Here is a 15661-nt window from a genome sequence, read left to right on the forward strand (position 1 = left end):
ATGATACACGCCCTTCTTCTTCATGTCTGCCTCTGACTGCAGGGCAGCAGCCTGGGAAACAACTGGCCTTTATGACTTTAATGCATGCAAAGGAGCCGCTTGCTCTGAGAGTTTCGAGTACCCTTAGATAGACCACCTCAAATGCCCCGCAGGAGATCGGCCATTCGAAGAAGCTTCCAGTTTCAGAGTGTTTCGTTATGGATATTCCTTCTACAAGCCCAACAATTTCGTACGCATTTAATGCTAATGTACCCGAACCAGCTGTAGATAGTGTCCTTTGGTGATAGAATGTCCATGAGAGGTGCTGACTGTCATCTCCTCTGCAGGTTGGGCTGAATGATAACCCGGCTGTGGACCCCATCATCCGTGGGCTGAAGGGCGTGGTGCACCATGGTGAGTGCTGGGCTCTGTCCGCTGCCGGAACAGCTGTGCCCCCGGAGACCAAATGAAGCAAACAGCTACACTCGCCCTCCAACATCAAGCCCCTTCCCATCACACCCCCATTTAAAAAAATCCTCTATGCCGACGGAAACACACATGAAACCGGGGTTTGGGCCAGTGCCAGCCTATGACCGCTCCCACCGTGGATATTCTGGGAAACCTCGTTCATATTGAATGTTCTGCCGCGTGTGACTCGCCCTGAGCTCCTCAGAGGAATGCTGGACGCCCGACACACATACCCCTTTGGCCTAAAACATTCAATCGCAAACTTGACAAAAATAGCAGCGGGATGTGTGCTGCAGCCCGACAGATACGGCTGGTGTTGGGGGGGGGGGGGGGGCTATTAGGTAAAGAAATTAGACAAGTCTTGTTTTTCCCACTTTTAAAGCTCCTTTTAAAAACAGGTTCTCGTGGTTGTGCACAAGTTAGACTAATAAGCAGACTAGGGCTGCCGCCTTTGATTTGTGAATCAAATTACACCATATTTGCAAATATACAATGGGCGCTTTTCCACCGTACCAGGTACCGTACTTTTGGTACTTTCGGTACTTCCATAAAGTACCAAAAGTATCGTACTTCTTTTGTGTTGTACTGCAAGTACCGTACTTTGTGTGGTGGAAAAGCGCCCTATGTTAATATTTGTAGACCTCCCTATTGCCTCTCTAACCTGTCTAAATTAAATACAGATGTTTTGCTTTCACGAGTAAATATGTGTCTAATAATAATCTAATATAAAACCTAACCCTAATATGTCCAAAGGTAAGCTCCCTTTCGCAATGAAAACATTGTTAGACATCCATCCATTTTCCAAACTGCTTATCCTACTGGGTCGCGGGGGGTCCGGAGCCTATCCCGGAATCAATGGGCACGAGGCAGGGAACAACCCAGGATGGGGGGCCAGCCCATCGCAGGGCACACTCACACATGCACACCTATGGGCAGTTTTGTAACTTCAGTTAGCCTCAGCATGTCTTTGGACTGTGGGGGGAAACCCGAGTACCCGGAGGAAACCCCACGATGACATGGGGAGAACATGCAAACTCCACACACATGTGACCCAGGCAGATACTCGAACCCGGGTCCCAGAGGTGTGAGGCAACAGTGCTAACCACTGCACCACCAAGCCACCCCATTGTTAGACATATTATAATAAATTAAAATAAATAAAATAATTTCTCACCTCTTTTCCATGCATATCTCTCATCCCTTCCTGCTGCCTGCAGGAGTACCTACTCTCCCCCAGTTAATGCTTAAAACTGCAAGCATGATAATTTAAGGTTTAATCCAACCTGAAGCAAACACAGAATTACTTTGTTAAGCCAAATATACTTAAGCCAAATATAAGGATTGTCCAATAGGAATGTCACTGACCTCTTCTTCTATTGGACAGTTTTCACGTTTGGCTTAAGTTATCCCGCTAACTGGGAAATTCTGTTTTGTGGAAACCGCCTTGGTTGGGCCCATTCAGAAAAGTTTTCTCTTTTCACTCACTCTCAATCACTTTTTCTTTGGTGCTGGTGGCTTGTCTGATATTGTTTTGTTGTTCTCTTCCATCACTCCCCCCATTCCCCCATTTCACAAAACCAACAAAATGAATAGAATTTTTTTTTAAAAAACTAACGTTATGTCTAGCTACCAATTTAAGTCACAGTGGGGCGGCAGATGTGTATGCGCGCGGCAGACCGACAGCCCGCACAGTTGCTAGGTAACAAGGTAAGCTTCACATTTCTGCTACCAATCAAATAAAAGTGCAGCATAGACATGGACAGTCGTCGTTGGGTTTTACCCGTTTTTGTCCATTTACAGACACAGGATTGGGTATATAAGTGTAACTAGGAAGAAGGAAGAATAGCGGTAGAAGGAAACCAAGTGAAGTTTTATTTAAAGCTATGAAATTCTAAATTAGATGTACATTCTTCACAAAAAAACGGGACAATTCGTGTCCCGGGAAAAATATGAATTTTGCTCAAAGAGATCAGTCCTGGGAAAACCAGGATGAGTGGCAACTCTAAGCATATTCGACAGCTACTAATAAGAATAATTATTACATTTATATTACAATTATTTATTATGTAATGATAATTATAAAGAAAATGTAACCTTTAAATTATATACAGGCATGTATGGGTACGTATAATGTGCAATGAATTCATATATTCAATCACCTGTTATTTTCCCTCATAGAACAAACTCACTGTTTAGATGGATTGTGTTGCTTTTCTGGAAGGTATTCTGAAATTTCCCATTTCTCAGCATGTGACCTTACAGCTCCCACAAAAGCAGAGAATGGCCAAATTTATGTTTCCCTTCCACAGTTGTTTCCTTCCTGAGGGGATTGTCACATCTTTGCTCCACCATATCTTGTGTGGCCGGCCAGCATTTACGCTATACTATTATTATTTTTTTTCTCTTTCAACATCACAGACAACCCCCTCCCTCAACAGGTCGAAGTACTTCAAACCCACCTTTAAAATTTACGTGGTGGGGGTAAAAAAATGTAAAATACTAGTTTAAGTATAAAAAGATAGGACATGTGGTGTCCGTGGGTATGGTGGAAATGCTGAATCCCGCACTGGGCTGGGAGCAGCGGCCTTCTGTGCGCTATTTTCACAGCGCCTGTCAAGCAAACGCAAACTCGCCTTCCAGATCTGCTGCAGCTCTGGGCGGCTGCCTTCCTCGCTCACCTCTGCATTTCATTAACTTCACTCTCAGGCGTCGTTTGTTTTCCCCATTCGCTTCTAATAGATTCTGATGTTGCAATAGAAAGTGATGCTATTATTTATTATTATTTATTATAATAAGCTAGGGCATGGCCACACCTATCATTGAGGACACCGAGGTCAAGTCCCCAGTATTTTTTTACAACTTCAATAACCACGACCTAGGATGGGCTAATGCTTCTGACCTCGGTGTTTTAAAAAACCTGCTTACGGCCCTGAGCCAGAGCTCCCTAGACAAACTGCAGAGTATCATCATTATACTCATTGCTAAGAAATCTTTAGCATTTTGTTACAGGGGACAACGAAAAAAGGAGTTATACAGTAAATACGGTGAACTTGTTTCCTTTTTGTATATCCACCTTCCTTTAAAAATAAATGTAAAATAATCATCGTATCTGCCCCGGCTACGTCACAACATTTCCCCCCCAACGCTAACTGATCGCCGTTTTCCTCCCTGACCCACAGACATGTCTGTTCTGCGCCCCCCCCCCACTATTTATGAGGGCCCATGTATAAGCAAAGCAATGACAAATTCACCAGCTTAAGTTCACTTAAAATCTTTGCTTTCAGCTCCATGGGGGGCAGAGGGTCAGCGTATCCCGGCAGCTACACAAGCTGGGAATGTGACTCACAGCTCCGAGATGATTTTAGGGATAGGTGTACTTGTGCATGCATGAGTCTTAATAAGAGCAGTAATAATCCTTTTAGCGAAGGATTATAATTAATAATAAATGTAATGAATTTACATTATCCAATTAGGGTGATAGTTGCAGTTCTGTAGTAATAACACCAATGATAACGATAATAATTATGCAATAATAAGAAGAAATGATAATAATAAACAAGAAATAGTGCTGAAATAGAAATGATAATCATGAACAGCATTGTTTTCAAATTCAGTGCTTTGAGTTCATCCTCGGGATCTGACTATGGGGGAGAGATATGCGCTGATGGGGAAGAGGTACGCACTGATGGGGGAGAGGTACGCACTGACGTTAGAGATGTATGTGATGATGGGGGAGAGGTACATGCTAATGAGGGAGAGGTATGCACTGATGGGGGAGAGGTACACACTGATGGGGGAGAGGTACACGCTGATGGGGGAGAGGTATGTGCTGATGGGGAGAGATATGTACTGATGAGGGAAAGGTACGCACTGATGGGGGAGAGGTACACACTGATGGGGAGAGATGTACTGATGAGGGAGAGGTACGCACTGATGGGGGAGAGGTACACACTGATGGGGGAGAGGTACACGCTGATGGGGGAGAGGTATGTGCTGATGGGGAGAGATATGTACTGATGAGGGAAAGGTACGCACTGATGGGGGAGAGGTACACACTTATGGGGAAGAGGTACACACTGATGGGGGAGAGGTACACGCTGATGGGGGAGAGGTACACACTGATGTCGGAGATGTATGTGCTAATAGGGAAGGTACACACTGCTGGGGGGGAGGTACACGCAATGATGAGGGAGAAGTATGTGCTGATGGGGGAGAGGTATATATACATATATATCATCTGTTTTGTACAACTTTTTATGAATTAAAGAGAGTGGGGTTGTTTTCCAGGAGTTTTTTTTAAGCACAGGGACCTCTGTTGTTACTGGAGTGAAAGGGAATCTGTCCATGCAAGTAATCATCTCTTCACAGCTTAAGACGCTTACCCTTAATATTTAATTATACTATAAGGCAGGGAAGCGATCTCAGCACAGAGTCGCCTAATTAGAGACACCAAACACAGCAAGATATGTCAAGGTGTGTTAATATCCGCCTGGCTTATGTGTTTATATCCGCCTGCTCTCCCTAACACTGGCAGGCTGATCGCAAACACATTTTGCCTAGTAATGAAGCGGCGCATAAACACAGAGAATAAATCATATGTTTCATTCAGCACCAATAAAGCTACTGGTAACATATGTGACATTTAAGAAGAAATCCTGCTTTTCATGGCTCCGGGTGTACATACATATTTTAAAATGTTCTTGGCAAACGTGATAATGTTAATAATAGTCATACTATTTGTTTTATACATGCACTTTTTATTCATTTATATAACTGGATGATTTCTCGAGCTCAGCATGTAGAAACACATCATTTCTGGACCTAAATCCGGGCACCTTAAGGTCAGAGACCATTAACAGACCATCATGTTTCTGAGAGAGCTGTTGCATTGGTTTCCTCATGCAGTATTTTATGAGGGAGTTATTTTTGACCTGGTGTACGATGCACGGTGTATGTGGTGCATTATGAAGGCTGCAGTAAATAGCACTGTTGCCTAAGCTGTCCAGGGCTGAGGGCTGGAATCCTGCCTCTACTCTGTGTGCGGTTTGCATGTTCTCTTTATGTGGTTCTGCTGGCAGAACAAAGACATGCATTTAGAATAATCGCTTTCTTTAAGTTGCCAGTAGTATATGATAGCGTGAGTGTGTCCATGTCCACGTCCTGCAAAGGACTGGCACCCCAAGTGAGAGACGCCTACCTGCCGCCCCCTGGTGATTCGCACCAGGACAAGCCATCCGAAGTTCGATCTATGCAGTATTTCTATTCAAAGCAAGAAGTTTTTAAGTGATTTTACTGGTTATCTCTGGAATATATAACAAGATTAATTATTTGGTCTTCTAAGTGACTCTTAACCGTGTACAGCATTGAGTGACAGCTCTATTTTAAGTGCAGAAATTGCATAATTACATGGTGACACCGTAGCCAAGTGATTGTGTGAAAGCAATTATGTTTTATATATATATATATATATATATATATATATATATATATATTCAGAAAGTGAATTCAGCATGTAATTCTCCTTTAAATCAGATGCAGTTTGATAGTCATTTTAATGTCGTCTTTTTTTACCCTGTCGAATAAGTCTCCAGCTTAGTTCTGTACTGAAAATGTGGGTCAGTTGTTTCTTCATTTCCTCGGCGACATGTCTGATGCCGCCAGCATTATCCTGATAACACAAAAACGTTATCATCATCGATTCATATTGACTGCTTGTCCCTTAAAACGTCTCCCACAGATAGCGGGAAGATGCACTTGGCCGCGTTATTGTTGTGGGGATTATGAGCGTTTGAGAAATGTGAAGATTTGGAGTCAGTCAGATTGGACGGGTTTAAAGCAGGATCTCGTTTATTTTTCAGGACAGGCTAGAGATTCTTGGGTCAGGAGTCAGACTATGAACCATATAAATGTGGAAGATGCCAGTTGGCTATTACGGTGGAGTACTGTCTAAAATCATTTAGGATCAAATACCAAAAGGTCTTTATAAGCTCTTCTTTAAGCTTTTTAATGAGCATAAAGCTGTTTGCGGAAGATGTGGGCATTTTCGGGCCTTGGAAGCATGTGGCCTTATAACCCTCTGCTAATGATGATAACAGAATCAGTGTCTGGCTCAGAGTCAGTCTGGTACATTTCATTATGACCAACATGCCAAGTAATGTTTGTTAGCAGAATAGCAGACCCACTAATCTGGTGGCTAATGAACTGGACTGGACTAAACTGACCCAGAGTCAGAGTCAGTCACAAGTTCAAATGTCCTTGATTCCAGGTGATTAACCTGATTTGGTACAGTTAGTCTCCATATATATTGGAACTACTTTTGCTAAGTCACTTTAGCGAAAACTGTCCAGTAAGCTGGTGGTTATATGATAATATATTTTTGGTTAGCTGTGACACGTCCTGGCATCTGCACCCCCACAGAGAAGGAGACCTCGCTGGAGCCCTTCGTCCTGAGGGACCTCCTCCCTTCGTCGCTGGGGAGCTACTACCGCTACACAGGCTCGCTGACCACACCACCCTGCAGCAAGGTCGTGGAATGGATCGTCTTCAGTCGGCCCGTCTATCTGTCCCACCAGCAGGTGAGTCCTTTCTGACCTGCGAAGGTCGCCGCCCACTATGCTCCCTGCCACGCCCACACGCGGCGGCTCCCTGCCACGCCCACACGCGGCGGCTCCCTGCCACGCCCACACGCGGCGGCTCTCTGCCACGCCCTCATGCGGGGAGCGAGACTCAGGTCAGTTTTCTTAGCAGATAATGAGAGGCGTTCTTGCCGCTGCATCGCCGCCTCCGGGGGCACATGAGGGTAACAAAGCGTTGAGACGTGTTTTACTGCTCGGTGTACCGAGGGGTTGGCAGGTAGATCAGCCCTAAGTGAGTTTACCTAATGAACGGGAAGCCGGATCGGCATGTGGCCCTGGGTTTGCCTGGGAGCCTGGGAATGACCAGAATGGCAGCATGGCTGAGCAAGCAGTCTCGCATGGTCGGCAGAGTCGTCGATGGATTGAGTGGCTCGCATTCAGTCACAGCGTAGTTATTACTGATCTGAGTACAAGTACTCTGGCATTCCTGGACTATTTCTATAACCAAGGTTTAAAAACAAGAAACAGGACTATCACATATAGAAAGATGCTTTCAGGTTTTTAGCATGAAATTAAATAAAGTTAAATAGATTGCAAAGTTCATGAGGAACAGACAGGATCACAGGTTTGACTCTTGGTCCAGCGTTGGCCTTTGTTATACTTTTATGGGAAAATCCATATGGAGGGTGATTATTTCTCTCTCTCTCTCTCTCTCTCTCTCTCTCTATATATATATATATATATATATATATATATATATATATACACACACACACGCATACACACACACACACACACACATACATCTAGATATTAGATGGTTGTTGTATCAGGACATATGATATTAATAACATTAATGGAATTAATGCAGCTATCCCATAGTGATTTGCTTACTGTTTACTGACCTTAATTTAAAAATTAATTTAAGATTTAAATGTGTTCCTACTTCGCTGTGCCTCTGAGAGAAGGATAATAAATAAACAGAGAAGAAATGGGAAGGTGTTCTCCTTACTCGTACGTGGCACTCGGCGGCCCCTTAAACGCGTTTATATTTAGCAGCTTGTACTCCTGTTTTTCCTTTGTTCCCCTGAAAGCTGCCTCTATGTCGGTCAGACCCGAATGCTGGAGCAGGCCTTCATTTGGCACATCGTTCCAGGGCAAGGTTGATGATGCGGAGATCAAATTAAGCCAAGCAGGGTGAGACGTTGCGTTAAGGGCTCCTCCGATTCCCTCTTAAAATGAGAGACGCATTTTGTTTCGGCTGGGCTCCCAGAGCGAGGGAGTCCTCCGAGTAAGTGACTGGGGTCACACCAGCCAGAAAAAAATGAAAATCAGGTGGTGAGACGAGTGCCCCTCCCTGCCCTGCCCCTTTCTGTCCCCACCCTGCCCCCCCCCCCCCTCACCTCACCCCACCTCACTTTTGGTCCCACCTCTTGCTTATCAGCCCCTGTGAGGGGTACGCCATTTGTCTGACAGCTTTCCATTTGTAAGTTCTTATTTATACCCATGCCGCGGAATATTTATCGAGGCAATTCCTGTTTTAAGCTCGCTGCTCAAGGGCGGAATAGTCGCCCCCCTCCCTCCCGGGATCCGAGGTCCCCATCGCCGGCTTGCCAGGCCTGTTCCTTAACCGCCCCTGCGGCGGGCATCCATCTCCCATGTTGCCTTCCCTGCCGCTTGCTGAATCCTGATTGGTAAGACGCGGCTGTATCGCCCTGGAAGTCGTCGTTGTGGCTGCGCACTGGCTGTAAATCGCACGGGTGCCTCAGCCGATTTCTCTTCAAGCTATGGGATTGTTTCATTGTTTATTTAAGGACCCCTTTCGAGTATATCAGTTCTGGAGTGGTATGGCTTGTTATTCTAATTGGCGGGGGGGGGGCACGTTTAAGATTAAGAAACCGGATGTTATAAACTGGGCCCTGAAAACATCAGTATCGAAGAACACGTCATGCTTTAAGCTGTGAAATGAGAGCAATTCGGGCGCAGGACAGTACTCTGCTTTCAGGGGGCGATTGGACCTGACCTGGAATCAGGAATACATGCAGCGTTATAGAAAGTGATTTTTTAAATACATTATTATCCTTTAACTAATTAAAATCCTGGATAAATACAGCACACTTCCTGTTTTAAAAATTTAACTATTATTAATTTTAAATTAATTTTAAATTTTAAATTAGAGTCATAGCCTTAGCTGGAGAATATGAATTTTAAGCTTCTATAAAGTGAAATTGCCCTTAACTGGGGACACGTAAGGGGGGGCAGGGGGAGGCTGTAATTTGCTTGTAAATTAGCTGTTGTCATCGGGTGACTGTGGGTGTTATGAATATCCTTGGAATGCAGCGAAGGGGATAAAATATGCGCGTCAGCGGCGTGATGTGCAGGGACCTGGACATCTGATTTCCCGGAAACACGGAGGGACCGGGATCACCCCCAAGCCTCATCCCGCAAGCTCCAAGTGCTGCCCAAGGTCGCCTGTGACAAATTGGGTGTGAGCGGGCTCTCTGCTCCAGAGCTGGACGAAGAATGAGGGGAAGGCGGCTGAAATAACGTGGACAGTCACGGAAACAAAAGAGTTGGAAAAATACGCTGTCATCTTTATTTATTTGTTACATCGCTACTATGCTGGTTCCGCTCCAGTCCCCAAAGTATTTTTCACATCGTAAAAATCACTAGATTTGAATGCATTTCATGTTTAATCTTCCCTTAGGGTGGAAATAATTTAAAACCGGCTCTAATTTTTAGGTGAAGCTAAAAACACAGTTTTAGGGAGGTACACATAATTACGGGCGGTATATTCTGAAGAGCGTCCTCTCCCCGCCCTCTCTCCTTCTGCCTTACCTTACTGGAGGATATTAGCCCATTAATAAGCCTCTTTGTATGTTTAGTGCCGCTTTTGAAGTCTTTTTCTTAGCATCTTGTTCCCGTTTATTGTGCTTTAAGAAGAGCAGATAAAAAGCGTGTCTGTGCGGGAAGAGCCTGTCTGCGTATTTCAGCCAGCCGGTCGGTCTCGGCCGTGGCCACCGATGGTGACAGGCGTCACTCACGGGTGACTTTTTTTGGCCCCCCGCTCCTCGGACCGAGCTTTACCCAGCACTGTGTCAACCTCCCCCCCCACCCCCCCACCCCCATTTCTGATTATTAACCATCCCACGTAGAAGACCATGTGACCAGAGGTAGTGACTTGCCCACCCCCTGACACTGGCAGCGGACCTCGTCCCAGGATCACGCTGCCGATGCACTTAACCTAAAAGAGCCAAATACCCCAGTCTAACTGAACAGTACTTTTTGACCCAATAAGCTCTCTTTTAATTTACTGTGATGGGTAGGACAGAATTAGGTCATTTTTTTTTTTCAATAGGGGAACAAAACAGCTTGACGCACTTGATCGAAGCCATTTGGAGGACTAGTTGCGGTTATCTAGGAGTTGGAGAGCAGCCGGGCCGATATCAGTGACCAATGCACTCGGGGTGAATGTAATAGGACAGAGGTTTCCGTGAGTCACCATTTCGCCAGCTACCGGTATGTGAGGCTAATGTTCTGTACACACCACACACCATTTTTTGCTCTAAATGTGTCACCGCTGTTCCCCAGTGGACACTTGCTGTCCCCTGTGAGATTCAGCCGCCCGAAGCTCACTCTCACCTTTCCGTCCCTCCCCGGGCACTTCAGGGCCGCTTTAGCCCAATGCCCGAGGGCCTATGGTCTCATTACCCACTCCTCATCAGGCCAGGCAGACCATAATAAACACAGGGGGGCCACACTGCTGGGTGGAGGGATACGCAGAGAGGTGGCAGATCCTTCTCCCGGAGTATCGCGGACGTGGGGTCCGGGTCTCCCATACTCCTGCTTTACACTTGACATGCGGAGTTTCATCAGAGGAACGCTCTGTCTCTGGCCTGTTAGATCTTTTATGGGGGGGTGGGGGTGGGGGTTGGAATTTCAGGATGCCATTGATATGAGTCTTCAGTTTAATATCTTTCTGTTTCTTCTTTTCCTTTTTAATCACTCTCTCATTTCAATATTTGTTCACACTTTAAGTGCTGCTGGGATTCAGGATGGCGTGTCCTTTGCAGTTATTGTTCTCCGTTTGTTCTTCCTTCCTGAATGTGGGGCTTTTACTCGTTTTTCGAGCGTGCAATTTGTCCTCTTTGGGTCCACTTTGCCAAGTTGGTTTTTGTTCGCATTCGAAGGTGGAGCGAGGATACGAGAAGTTGGACGATAGCACCGCAAAGGCCAGATGCTTGAATATCAGCATATCTGCCATTACTCTGGGCTGTACAGCAGTTCCCCGTACGGACCTGCCTACACTCTGCCCTCCACTGTGACACGGTGAAAAATAGCTGCACGCTGGAAGCCAGACTTCCTGTCCATCTCTCCCCCACCCCAGCTGGAGGCCTTTTACTCCATATTCACCACCGAGCAACAGGACCACGTCAAGTCCGTGGAGTACCTGAGGAATAACTTCCGCCCCCAGCAGAGCCTCGACAGCAGGGAGGTGTACAAGTCTGCCGTCAAGGATGCCTGGGCCGACCTGTCGGACAGCATGGGGTACCCCTACGGCACAGAGTCATCCAAAGGTACGAGTCTCGCTTTGGCCTGTTAGCTGCTTGCTAACCGGCTGATTAGCACAGCTGCCACATCGCTACACTGTAATTATCAAGCTCTCTCGCCCCGACTCTCAACCACAGGCCCTAACATAGCGCATAATATTATATGTACGGTCGCAGAAATAAATACACTGGCCAGAGTCCAAAGAAAGCATGGAGGAGGCAGTGTCTGCCTGACCTCTCTCAATGGTGTCACGCAAGATCAGTCACTGCTTTTTCAAGGACCTCTTTGGAAACGCACAACACAAATAAATGTCCTCCACGTTGCAAAGGGACCACTTGAGTCCACCCTCACAGTCAGAAGTGTTAAATCCTCCATGGGGCTGACTTGGTGAGATGGGAGCGTTACTAGTCTCACAAATGGCGACAGATCACCAGCGAGGAATGTGTCCACCCAGCCGCTGTGTGTATGGCTGCGTGGGAGTGCCAAAGGCAGTGGGGGGGAAGTACTTTCATATCAGTCTTTTTGTACTTAAGTAGAAGTATAAACACCACACCAAAATGTTATTCAAGTAAAAGTCATCCAGTAAAATACTTCTCAAGTAAAAGTAAAACATATCTGGTATTAAAAGTACTTGCTATACATTCAAATCTTTTGATCTTACAAAAAGTGGCATATCCTTTTAAATTCACCCAAGACACTGATTTGCATATAGCATTGTAAGTTACAGTGCATCGCAATAAGGGAAAACTCAGTTGCAAGAGGAAAAGTGTTTTTTTTTTTTTGTAATTCAGAAAAAGCAACGAAACTTGCTGAGTTTGTTGGCACGGATTAGCAGGGAATGACTTATTTTATTTTGTGGAAAACGGAAGGTTGATCTACAGGCCAGATTTAATAATGAATTATAAAGATGTCGTGGCCCAGTACTGTTGTGACTGAGCTGACTAAGTGCCTCGTCCTTTCCCACAGAAAATGGTGGATCAACCAATGCATTCATCTCCATTAATTCAGTAGTATAGGTTTAAAAATCAGTAGGTTAACCAATAATTTGTACAGCTCTGCATTCTGTTTGTTCCATCTTTATGTAATGCAAAAGAATAAGAAAATATGTTGTTCAAGAATTATGAAAAGTTTGCGAGTGAAAAATGTCACGATTCTTCTTTTACCCAGAGTTGTATGTATTTTTTTTATTATTGGGTGGGTAATGATGGTTGTGCAGAATGTGTTGGAGTAAAAAGTTATTTGGCTCAGAAAGATAACGAAGCGGAATTAAAAGTTGCAACAACTGAAAATACTCAAGTATTTGAATATACTCAAGTACAAATCTAGAAATACCTCCTTAAGTACAGTAACAGTATTCGTACTTGGTTAGTATTTGCACAGCTGTGGCTAAATTACTTCTTCATGCTAAAGCACAAAAGAGCATGTCGGCTACTGATGGAAAGCGGAGAGAAATGAAAGGCACTGGAAAGCAGAGAGAAATGGGAGGCACTGGAAAGTGGAGAGAAATGTACGGCACTGGAAAGCGGAGAGAAATGGGAAGCACTGGAAAGCGGAGAGAAATATAAGGCACTGGAAAGTGGAGAGAAATGGAAGGCGCTGGAAAGCGGAGAGAAATGGGAGGCACTGGAAAGCGGAGAGAAATGGGAGGCACTGGAAAGCGGAGAGAAATGGGAGGCACTGGAAAGCGGAGAGAAATGGGAGGCACTGGAAAGTGGGCGGGGGGGGGTTTAAGATGCCTTGACACCATGGGCAATTCTAGGATTTTTAAGGCAGGGGGCATAAGAGGGGTCACAATTCATACAGGCGGACCACCTTTTTTATTAGATAATGATAAGCCTTGAATCAGTGAGTGGCAACGACAGGGCACTCCGGGGCCCAATCAGCTTTCAACTGGGCCAGTGCCCTTGTGGCCCCGCCTCTGAACATGTCCCTGCTTGACACACCAATCTGATGCCAAAGCAGAGAGTCCTTCCTCTCCGTCTGCTGAATAACTTAAATTACAAATACCGATTTCCTGTTTATAGCGTGTCGTTCGCTGAAGTAGTTTAAATAAAGTACCTCGTTTATGGGGATAGCAGTTTACCCCGGGCCAGAATCTCCAAAGGAAGATTTCGAAGTTCAATCCCTTAATCACCAGTGGCCGTCCATCACGGCTGGAACAGCGCGGCTTCAGGTTGTGCCCGTTATCTTACTCATCCCCGGAGTGGCCAGACTCCCGTTTCTCAGCGCAGTGTGCTGTTCTGTGATATAGCAGAACTCAGACTGACTCTCAAACTTTCAAATGGCACATTTTCACTCTTCCATTAATTCAGCTGCATATTTGCCTTTTTTTGATAGTGCCCCCTAGTGGAAAACAATGTGGGTGTTTTTTTTTTTCTCCATACTGCTACAGTACATGCCCAGTGGGAATTTTGTTATTCTCGGTAATTAATACCCACTAACGTTAAGAAGGTGGTCAGATCACTGTCAGTTCCATCGAATGGACCTGGCGCTACGATCTGTAGCTGGCATTAGATGGTTAGTCCCAGCTGCCTTTCGACAGAATGATGTTTTTTATGTAGTGGTCCTGCAGGAAATGTTCCTTTAAATTTTAGTCCCTGAATTAATTCAGATAGATGAGGAATAATTAAGGCGTCCAAAATAAAAGGCCTCTGAGATTTTTCTTTGGTTCTGCATAATGATAATTTGTTTAATTCTGGCACAGAGAATCAATTGGTAGATACCATGTAGATCCCAAACTGCCATCAAGAGTGATGAAGGAGGGGAAATATAATTGAGAGGAAAGGATACAATCATTAATAGTCATTCCAAAAATAGTATGATGGAAGTGTAGCTTACGGGGCGTTTTAGTGGTATTGATGGTGGGATTAGTCTGGAATGACCGTGCAGCTGTGGGGGGCAGGACTAGTGAGTGGGCGGAGTTTATACCTGAGGGGCGTGGTTTGGGGGTGAATGACATGGGTACTTTTGCACCCATTACACTACAATCAACCGTCGATTAAGCAGGCTGTGGACACTGTCACCATAATTATTATAATTGCTGTTAATCACACGGCTGTATTATTGTGAGTGACCTGCCAGTTGACCCCCAGTAGTGTCAGAGAAGCCACATGCATCACAGGAACGTCTGATCCCAGCCCCCCAACTGTAACTCCATACTAGCTGTATGTAGCCTCCCGCAGTGTGGGGGGACACTGCGGGAGGCTACATACAGCTAGTATGCGGGGGCACTCCGCTAGAGACGCATCACTAATGGGGGGCATTAGTGATGCATCTCCAGCGGAGTGCCCCCCCCTTTAGTGATACATCTCCAGCAGTGTGCCCCCCTCCACATTAGTGATGTGTCTCCGGAAGTGTACCCCCCCTCCCCCCATATTACTGATACGACTCCATCAGTGTGCCCGCCCCTTTAGTGATATAACTCCCAACAGTGTGCCCCCCTCCACATTAGTGATACATCTCCAGCAGTGTACCCCCCTCCCCATTAGTGATGTGTCTCCCGCAGTGCTTGGCCCCCAAACCTCTCAGGTGGGCTGAGGAGGCTTAGGGCCTCTGGGGCCTCCGCTGTTCTCCTCATTAGGCTCCCGCTCCGGAGCAGGGCCCAATCACTCACTGCCACCCCCCCCCCCGTCCCCTGGGCCGCCCGTTACCTGGTTCCCCTGTCCCCCCCCAACAAGCCCAGCGGGACGCCACCACTGCCGCATGCCTCTCGTAGGCACCCATCTGTCACAGAGGCGGGGCGGAAGGAGGGGGCTCTCATTTAGCGCCCTGTGGGGGTGACCCCACCCGCCGTGAGCTGGGCACGACAAATCCACCATCCTCCCCCCCCCAACGCTGCGTTCAGCAGGAGCACTTTAGAGATGCACGTCCATGGGGAGGGCATCCATCCAAAGAGCAGCGGGGGTGGCTGTAGCTGGGCCTTCACACTCATGGGCCGACGCCTCTCCTGCCGGGTGCCGATTGCCGTCGAGATAGGCGCTCTGCATCCAAATTATCAGGACATTCATCACCGGTACCGTTTGCTGGTGGATGTCCTGGTGTCTTACGGTACCGTCAGTTCGACGGCACAGCGGTGCTTAGGAACAGCA

At 46.2% G+C, this 15661-nt stretch overlaps 1 protein-coding gene across 5 annotated transcripts in view; it reads left to right on the forward strand.

Annotated features, from left to right (window-relative positions):
• LOC125747311 (receptor-type tyrosine-protein phosphatase gamma-like) overlaps positions 1-15661 on the forward strand; it is a 182011-nt gene that overhangs the window by 128363 nt on the left and 37987 nt on the right. For all 5 annotated transcript variants that reach the window (XM_049022388.1, XM_049022389.1, XM_049022385.1 and 2 more), the window contains 3 exons: positions 327-393; positions 6865-7022; positions 11410-11599. In XM_049022388.1, the coding sequence (XP_048878345.1) occupies positions 327-393; positions 6865-7022; positions 11410-11599 (415 nt within the window). The remainder of the gene's footprint in view (positions 1-326; positions 394-6864; positions 7023-11409; positions 11600-15661) is intronic.

Source organism: Brienomyrus brachyistius, chromosome 8 (genome assembly GCF_023856365.1).
Source record: "Brienomyrus brachyistius isolate T26 chromosome 8, BBRACH_0.4, whole genome shotgun sequence".
In the NCBI taxonomy this organism is placed as follows: Eukaryota; Metazoa; Chordata; class Actinopteri; order Osteoglossiformes; family Mormyridae; genus Brienomyrus; species Brienomyrus brachyistius.